Source organism: Patiria miniata, unplaced genomic scaffold (assembly GCF_015706575.1).
Source record: "Patiria miniata isolate m_02_andy unplaced genomic scaffold, ASM1570657v1 HiC_scaffold_20, whole genome shotgun sequence".
Lineage (NCBI taxonomy): Eukaryota > Metazoa > Echinodermata > Asteroidea > Valvatida > Asterinidae > Patiria > Patiria miniata.
The window spans coordinates 21,146,850-21,156,139 of record NW_024037059.1 but is presented as its reverse complement, the minus strand read 5'-3'; the positions used below and the strand labels follow the sequence as shown (position 1 = coordinate 21,156,139).

The 9,290-nt window shown below is 39.1% G+C and overlaps 1 protein-coding gene across 1 annotated transcript; it reads right to left on the bottom strand.

Moving 5' to 3' along the window:
- Positions 1-562: 562 nt before the first annotated feature.
- On the bottom strand, positions 563-4,481 carry LOC119727906. The gene is made up of 7 exons (XM_038199985.1): positions 4,346-4,481; positions 3,042-3,143; positions 2,494-2,532; positions 2,297-2,335; positions 1,668-1,772; positions 1,132-1,267; positions 563-566 (listed from the first exon to the last, which is right to left on the bottom strand). The coding sequence occupies exons 1-7, from the start codon at positions 4,479-4,481 to the stop codon at positions 563-565; spliced, it is 561 nt and encodes a 186-aa protein (XP_038055913.1).
- Positions 4,482-9,290: the final 4,809 nt, after the last annotated feature.

Sequence of the window (9,290 nt, the reverse complement as noted above, 5' to 3'; positions counted from 1 at the left end):
AAATAGACAGTCGTGCATCAATTTTATTTATAAAAAATAAATGAATCTGTTCCCTGAATTATGATGAAGCACATTAAAAGATTAGAAAGCAGATTCCAATAGAAAGCTCAAGAAAAATGCATGCTTCTGACGTGCATCCCATCTCCATGTAGGACTTAACCAAAAGCGTTTCTTTAGGAATTTGATTATGAAATAAAAAATGCAATGATTGGCGTACTTCCAAGGTAGACAAGAAGATGAATGACGTGCCATGTCCAACCCTGTCACAAAACAAAAGGAACAATGAATTCAAACTTCAAATTATCGAATAACTGTTTCCAAATTTTTATTCCAATCAAATCTTTCAACACTGGTCTTGCTCCTTACTTCTTACCTTAACTCTATCTTCTTGAATTTTCCTCAGTAGTTCTTTCTCTTTATCTGCAAGTATCCTTTTTGCCTCTCCAGATTTGAGTGTTTCCACCGAGGTTTCGCTTAATGTCGATTTTTTTAGATGATTGAGTTCGGCCTCAATTTCTGACTGGTAATAATTGCTAAGAATAGTCAAAAAACAAACTTTTTGTTAGCTGCAAGGGGAAAATAAATCAATAACACAAAGCTACATCATCTCTTGCACTGCTTAATTTGTCAGCATCATGACTCTTGGATTGATCGCTGGCTATGTAGTATATACCAGTTTGTGGCTTATGACTAGCGCCCCTTAAAAAACGTCATCGACAATATGGGGAAGTTCAACTATAGGGCTGGGTAGCTCAGTTTTAGTTCGAAGATTCAAATCCTGCTCTAGTTTCTTTTTTGCTAATGGTGGAAATGGTGGCATTATTTTGCAACTAGGCAGGGTTTAAGAATAAACATCTATTACAGAAAGTATTTATATCATTTGAATCATGACCGCAGTTTGAAATAGAGCTTTTTACATTTTATATCACCAAATGAATAGAAAACCACGAAATTGACTTTGCAGGGACAATCCAGTCCAAATGCATAAATGTAGGACCCTGCTCAGAGTTGGGAAAAGAAAAACACCTTTGTATTTTATTTGAAACCATGATCAAACCCATGTAATGCTCCCCCTCCATAATTTACGACCCTCCCCAAGTATACTGCCACCGGACTGTCTGATGAACTGACCAGCAGCATGTAATCCAGCACCAGGGTCGTTCTAACTGTTTTGCTGCTTGCAGGACCTTCTTCCTCACTGCCTCAAGCTGTCGAAGAATCTTTATTTTCATTTTGTCCATGTCCTTGGCCAACCTCTTCTTAGCTCCTACTCAAGGGAAAATATTTAAAATTCGCAAGGGTTAACACAGATGTACTTTTCCATATTGGGTTTTGCCCTTTGCCAACATAGTTTTCTATAAGCACTGTTTACTCAGTTTTGTCCGAGGGCTTGCAAGAAAAAACAACACAAAAATGAAAATACTCGGGTATTCCCAATATAAAATAAACCAAATAACACATATGCTTTTGATAAACCGAATGCAACATTAATCTGTTATGCCAATAACAGATGCGAGCAACCGAATGCAACATTTAGCTGTCATGCCATTAAGATATGTGAGCACCTTTACACATCCCCCTCCCGTATTAACATACACCATTTAATGCAACGAGACAAAACAAAGGAAGCACAAAACATGTTTCCAGTTTTTTTTCTGAATACCTACCATCCTGACCAAGTTCGTAACACGTGACAGCCTCCTCCCACAGCCTCTTCTCCCGACAATAGTCCCCGACTATAATCCACACCTGCTGTAACCGCTTTTGTTTTGCTGTGGGAAAAGTTCACTTGGAAATTAATGAATACAATCTTTAATCTCACTTATGAAGTTACTTAACATTTCCAACAGGATATTGGACAATTTATTACACTAGTCAATCACAATGGATGCTCCTTTCATCTGAGAGGGAGCTCAAAATCTTGTGGATGGATCACGAGAATATAAAAATGGTGTGTGTGCCATTTTACAATTTAAATTTCTACCCCTTTGCCTCCAGCTTGAACTCTGTATGAAAAGAAAATTAAAAGAAAAAAGAGAAGAGAACAAATACATAGCTGTGGCAGTATCAAAGCTGCAAGCAAAATAAAAATAAAATCAAAACCTTAACGATGTTGCAAATGTGGACAATTTATGAAATGAATATTCGCTGCTTATTAATAGTTATAACCTGTGTTCACACATCATGATTCATATCATATTCTAACCCAGTATTCTGGATACAAATAGTATTGTAAAAAAAGGAGTATCATTGCACTTCTATATTAAAGTTGTTTTAAAATTAAAATGGGACTCACCAGCTGCTACCCTCATTCTTTCCTTGTGCTTCTTTTCAGCTGCTCAAGACAAACACACAAAAAAACATTTCTAAACATGATGAACCCCAAAGACTTGTTAAAACAGGTAATAACTCTATGAAAATAAACAAATTGATAAAACTGTCTGTGTTCAACTAATACTCCAACTACAGAAGGCATGTCAAATTTAAACTTACCCTCAGCCATGATACTTTCCATTTCCTGATGCTTCTTTTCTGAGCAAAAAACATATACAAGATCATCATACTCGAAAACTGGTCTTAAAACTGGTGTGACCATTGTGTAAGTAAATCAAATTTCTGCAAAAAAAAAGAACACACACACGTTTGCCACTGAAAAAAGGATCTTGATGCACATTTTCATGGCCCAATAATTTATAAGCAGGGGTAAGAATTACTGATGTAGTGCTGTGGGCACCTATTTGCTTGAAATGAGCAGTTTTTAAATCCATCTTATCATCATCATCATTATAATACCTAATACCGATGCTGAAAAATAAAAAGGGTTAAAAGAATGCAAGGGTTACAACGGATGCGTTCGCAAAAAATGCTATATCTCAGTATGCCACTAAAAGTATGCTTTCCCTCATACTGCACCCCCACTCGCCTGCAGACAATAACAGGGAATTAGACAAAACAAAGCACAGATACAAGCACAAAATATATTGTCAAGTGTTTATTTTTTTACAAAATACTACCATGTGCTTGGGTCACTGAACACTTACTATTCCCAGCTAGTTTGTAACACTTTGCAGCCTCTTCCCACTGCCTCTTGCCACAACAATAGTCCCCGACTATATTCCACACTTCCTGCTCTCGTTTTTTTGCTGTGGAAAAATTCACTTGGAAAATTAATCAATACAATTTTTAATCCCAATCATGGAGTTCCTTTAAAAATTCTACCAGGATATTGAAAAATCCCCCAACACTGAAGTGTGGGCTGATTCAAGTAGCGAGTACTTACCCATATTACTACATATGCACTGAGGGAGCTAGTCATTTGCTATGAGTTATTTCCAACAGTACCTTGCAGCCTGCCTGCAATTACACTTCCTCTTTTCTTGAGTTTAAACGCGCGAAAGTGCACGCGAGAGTGGGGAGGAGGGTGGCCGCTCTTCGGGTAAGTCACTAGTAAAATCAGTGCACATCGCAGTGTGGGTGGGTGAGTGTGAACACTTTACTACACGAGAACAAAGAAATGTCTCCACAAGGATACAAATTTGAGAATGCGTCTGTGGGTGTTTGTGTGTGTGAGGGGTTGAGATTATACTGCACTTGTCTCATCCGTACGGATACTACATACAGATCATCACCATTATAGGTCACAGGTGGGTTTGATGAGCGTACGACATGAAAGCGTGAGAAGTGGAAGGCGGGCTGCAAGGAATGAGGAAACCCAGGCCCTCTGCGAGAGAGATGGTCTGATAGACTGCGTGAGCAGCTGATGCCCGCAATTTGTCGACAATGAGCCAGTCGTCAAGGTACATGAACACCTGCAGACCTTTGCAATGGAGAGCACTGCCTGCCGTCTTTACGATTCTGGTCAAGACCTGAGGGGCCGTACACAAGCCAAATAGACGGGAATTTGTATGTGGTGCCTTCATAGGAGAATCGGGAGGAGGGGCGGAGGCACTTCTGAACACATGGAAGAACTGAGTGAGATGCCGTGAATGCCCATATGTCAAATGTAATTTGGTCCCAGGGTCCGGCAAAATGGGCCCTTTGGTGGGGGCCCGGTGCCTGCCAGCATAATCACTTCTGTCTGCCCTTGGAAAGGAAAGGTCTTGAGGTGTTTGCGAGCTGCATCAGCTAGAGTGCACAAAAATGGCATCAAGAATTGCTGCCCATCGTGGCTGTATGCTGTGGTGGCAAACTCGAGGAAGTTCGCTGAAAACTGCCCTAAGTGAGTTGTCTAGACAGCGAAAAGCAGAGCCTAGCATGTAGGCTGGAAAGTTGGAATCGGTCTGATACCCCTGTAGCAAGTATTCGGACAGCAGTAAGGAAAACGCATTGTGGGTAATGCCCAAACGAGTGCCACTGCTGATGTGATCGAGCACCTGTTCCTTGCTGTTGCGAGGAGCTCCCGGATAGAAGGATGCTGTCGAGAACCGATGACTGGAGTCAGCAGCAAGTTTGTCACACACGTCGTCTGTGGTGGTAGGCATGGTGAGGTGTTCCCTGGGTAAACCTTCGAGGTGCTCCTAGGCTTAGGTGTCAACAAGGATTTTTCTTTGGTTGTCCAGTGGACGGTGGGGGCCACTGGATGACATGACTGAAGAATGGGCGAGAACTGATTATGTTCTACATGGATAATCCCCATAAGATAAAAATAAGAAAAATAGAGGGGCAGCCGGTACAATAGTGAGACCGCTGGTACAACAGTGAGACGGCCGGCACGACAGTGGGGTGGCCGGTACAATAGTGGAACGGCCAGTAGAAGAAGAGGGGGAGAGTGATAGGTCTTTCTATTAGGAGGGGGTATCGCTCTTATGCTCTGATAATTGGCAAATTGGAGAAACTCGCCTGAAGCGTCATCTGACAGTAAAAATATATAGTCTGCAGGTAAAATAGCAGAGTTTGTTTCTATAGCAAACTTGCCCATTACTCAGTGCGGCATGAGGGATTTGGTCAGCGTTGGTTTGTTGTAGCATGGGGCTGAACAACTTGCATTCAGTGCGCTGTTGGGTACAGCGTGGGTTACTTGCTACTCCAGCAAAGGCACACACTGTTGGCCGGATAAATAGTAGCATTGGGAGTGAGCGACTTGCAGCCCATGCAAAGCCTCACGCAAATGACCAGGTAAATAGTAGCGTAGGGAGTGAGTGACTTGCACCTTGCGCAAAACCTCACTCAGCTAGGGCCTTATAGTGGGGCTGTTAAGGTCAAATATATGATACAATTGTGCACTTTGTGACTAAAGCATGAAACTTCGCATGTTGGTTCTTCATGGCACGAAATCTTTTTTCAGATGTGGAGACATTTCATATTGGACCTCTGATGACCTTTGAGAGGTCAATGAACTTTACATACACTATTTATATTAATTGTTCTTGAAAACACCACTTTCCTATGACCCCAGTCTATGTCATAGGTTTTCAGGCAATGGAAAAAATGATCAGATGCGAAAAAACATCATACTTGACCTCCAGCGACCTTCCAGAGGTCAATGACCTATATGTACAGTATTTATAGTTATTTATAAGATTAACATTTTAAACCCCAACTTTTTCAAGACCCAACTCTAAAAGTAAGTTGTTCATACTATGAATAGTATTTTCATAAGAAGGGCATTTCATATCTGACCTCTGGTGACCTTCAAGAGGTCAATGAACTATGTATGCCCTATTAAAAAAAAATAAGATTTACTATTCAAAACCCCACATTTTTTATAACTCAAGTCTAAAAGTTGGCTCTTCGTGATATGAACATTATTTTCAGATGTGTGAACATTCATATTTGACCCCTGGTGACCTTAATTTCCCTTTTGAAGGGTAGACAGGGGCGCAACAGAATACAAGAGGTACATTGGGCAATAATCACACTCTAACAGTGACCAGTGGGCTTGGTAAAAAGGTTTAAAATGTGGTGACCCAAGTCCATCTAGATAACACAGAGTGTAATAAGTACACAAGAGTGATTATTGTTAGACATTTGTACATATTACATTGTAAAGAAAGTCCAACAGTCTTCTGACCCAGTCGCAACATGTTGCGTCTGCCAATTGAAAAAGGGAAATGGAGGTCAGAATGGCTTTGAATTCATTACATGACTGTTTAATAATAGGTGCAATACCTTTCTTTTTGCAATATTGAGGCTTGGGTCACGAAAACAAACAGCAAAAAATAAGGTATAAAGTTCATCGACCTATTAAAGGGTACCAAAGGTGGGATTACGATGTCCCCATATCTGAAAATTCTTTTCATGCCACAAAAAGACAACTTTTAAACTTCGGTCCTGAAATAGTTGGGTTTTGAATAATAAATGTTATAAATATCTATAAATAGGGCACACAAAGTTTATTGACCTTTTGAAGGTCACCAGAGGTCAGATATGAATTGCCCCACATATGAAACAGGAAATCATAGCATGAACACCTAACATTTTGACTTGATCTTTAAACAAGTTGAGGTTTAAAGAGTTAATCATGAAATACAAAATATGTATGCAAAGGTCATTGACCTCTGGAAGGTCACTAAAGGTCACAAAAAAATTGCTTTCACATCTGATCTTTATTTTCATGCCCTGAAGACCTATGACATAGACTTGGGTCATAGGAAAATGGTGTTTGCAAGAACAATTGTTATAAATAGTGTATGTAAATGTCATTGACCTCTCAAAGGTCACCAGAGGTTGAATATGAAACGTCTCCACACCTGCAAATTTTCTTCACGGCATGAAGAACCAACATGCGAAGTTTCATGCTTAAGTCAAAAAGTGCACAATCGTATCACTCAACGGCCCCACTATTAAGTACTCAGCTTATCAAACTGTACAAAACACACACAAGGAGTTAGAAGTAGAAATTAAACCACGAACTCGACAAAGGAATGGTTGGAGAAAGATGTCAAACTGGTCAGAAAATGTGAGCGAATTCGAGAGTTCAGGATAAACAGTCATCTTTCACGTAGCATGCGCTAAAGAGAAAAGATAAAGTGTAATGACGAGTGGGCCGCAAGGTTCTGTGAGAAATTTTATCTTAGCGCATGGTATATGTAGTATTGTAGTCAATCAAATGGGACGCTTGCTTCATATCTAAAAAGGATCCCAAAATCTTATTAATGGCTTATGAGATTAATATAAAAGTTATAAATATCTGGCATTTTACAATTTAAATTTCTTACCCTTTGCTTCGAACTTGATACCCGTTGTAAAAACAAAATACACAGCAGAGGCAGTATCGAAGTTGCAAGCATAAAAAAAACTCAAATCCAACCTTCGCGGCGTTGTGAATGTGGAAAATTTATTAAATAACACTTGCGGCTTCATACATAACCTATTTTCATGTATCATGATACAAATCACATTTTGGCCCAAAATCTTGATATGTATTAAAGTATCGTGAAAAAAAGGAGTATTGCTACAATTCTATATAGTCATTTTATGATTAAAATGGACTCACCAGCTTCTGCTCTCATTCTTTCCTTGCGCCTCTTTTCATTAGCTGCTCAATAAAAAAAAGAAGCATTAACAAGATCAAGCCCCCAAACTGACTTCTAAACAGATAAGAATTCAAGAACATGTCAAACTTAAACTTAAACTGTTGTATCTTTTCTGAACAAAGAATATCTAGAAAATCATGCTCAAAGACTGGTTTTAAAACTGGTATGATCGTGAGAATTTCTGCAAAAAACGATCTACTGTTCCCTCCAAACACAGCTTTTGGTACGGATGCTTGATACACATTTTCATGGTCCAATAAGCAGGGCAAGAATACTGATGTAGTGCCAATGAGCACCAATTTACTTGAGATGAGAGGTTTATCAATCCATCTTTAATATCGTCATCGTTATAATCATATCTAGTACCGATGCTTAAGAATTAACATCCTTTTAAGAATAAACAACCTTTTAACAAGGCAAAAAGCAAAGCACACACAAGTTTTATTAGGGGCAATATTAGTTACCATGATAGGCAGCAAGCTCCTCACACTTTCTTGCTGTCTCCACACGATCTTTGTCAGTAAAGTACTTCGCCCTTTCCTTCCAGTCAGATGGGGAGGAAGGTTTTACAAATCCCTCATAAACAGGGTCTGAGAGAAATGAGCATTAAAACAGTACACGTATGTTGAGCTTTGAGAATGTTGTCCTTAACATCATCTCAAAGTCCTAAATAAGTTTTGGCAAGTTGAACTTGAAGCACGCGTATGGAGATAAGGATCCTTGAAAATAAAAGCTCATTTAGTCAAACTATCAACCAAACTCCAATTGGTACATTTGGTTTACAATTTTTTTCCCATTCTTATTACCAAAGCTAGTGAGTGATTTTTCTAAAAAAACAGCTTTTGGTGACAAATTTCAATGAGAGATTTTTGCAAGTTTTAGGCATGTATTTTTGTCAGAAATCACCAATGACGAGCCATATTGATCACTACCCGCTAATAAAGGATGCGACTGTGCGTTTAATTTTGTAAACGTTTAGCAAACATTTCAAGAACCGTTCAAGCGTTTAAACGTTTAACCATTTCAAAAAGGCTCCATCTGTTGTTCATGACTGGAGTCCATATCACATATGGCAAAATTTTGTGAAAATCATACCGAATTCTATGTCCTCTTTTTTGGTCACTTGCACCAATCTGTTGGAACGAAGAAGATCAAACATCGGCACTTGCTTCCCTTCATCTTCATCAAAGATCCAGACACTGTTCCGTGCCCTTGTGACGGCAGTGTACAAACGCTTCAGCTCTGAATTAAGTATCTGTAAAATGTAAAGCAAACAGCAATGTCTTAATCATTTTACAACAACTCATCAACATTCATATTGAAGCAGTGCATGACAATAGACAGACACACAAACATTACGTTCTGAATATGCTGAATTAATCGATGATATCATTCTAATAAAGCAAGAACATAAAAATGCCAAACCTTGTGTTCATCTGGATTGAAGTTCAAATGAGGCGGTCGATTGGTTGAGTAAAGCCAATTTACGTCAATTGTCTTCAAACATTCTCCTTGGTGATCGCCAAGGTTACGGGGCTTGAAACCAGTGATCACTCGCCACTCCTTGTCAGCCTGATACAGGACATTATCAAACAAGTGAACAATATGTTGTGGTTTAATCCCTAAAATGGGTAAATCAGTAGGTGTTCGTGAATATTAGCCCTCTAACAGTCTTTACTGAAACAAAAGGTGTATCTCTTTTTTTTTGCAAATTATAATAATTCATTCACTCTACTGAGATGAACCTCCTTTGATCACATAAACTCCCAGTTCAACCAGAATTTCAGTTATTTTGTTCAGACAACTAAGTCATTT

What these genes read in the sequence shown, in the direction of transcription:
- LOC119727906 (XM_038199985.1), bottom strand. Translation starts at nt 4,481, where the DNA reads ATGCCTACCACCACAGACGACGTGTGTGACAAACTTGCTGCTGACTCC. An exon ending in TTACAAACTAGCTGGGAATA is followed by an intron (nt 2,533 to 3,041) that starts GTAAGTGTTCAG and finishes TTTTTTGCTCAG; the next exon opens with AAAAGAAGCATCAGGAAATG. An exon ending in AAGAATGAGGGTAGCAGCTG is followed by an intron (nt 1,773 to 2,296) that starts GTGAGTCCCATT and finishes CTTTTCCCACAG; the next exon opens with CAAAACAAAAGCGGTTACAG.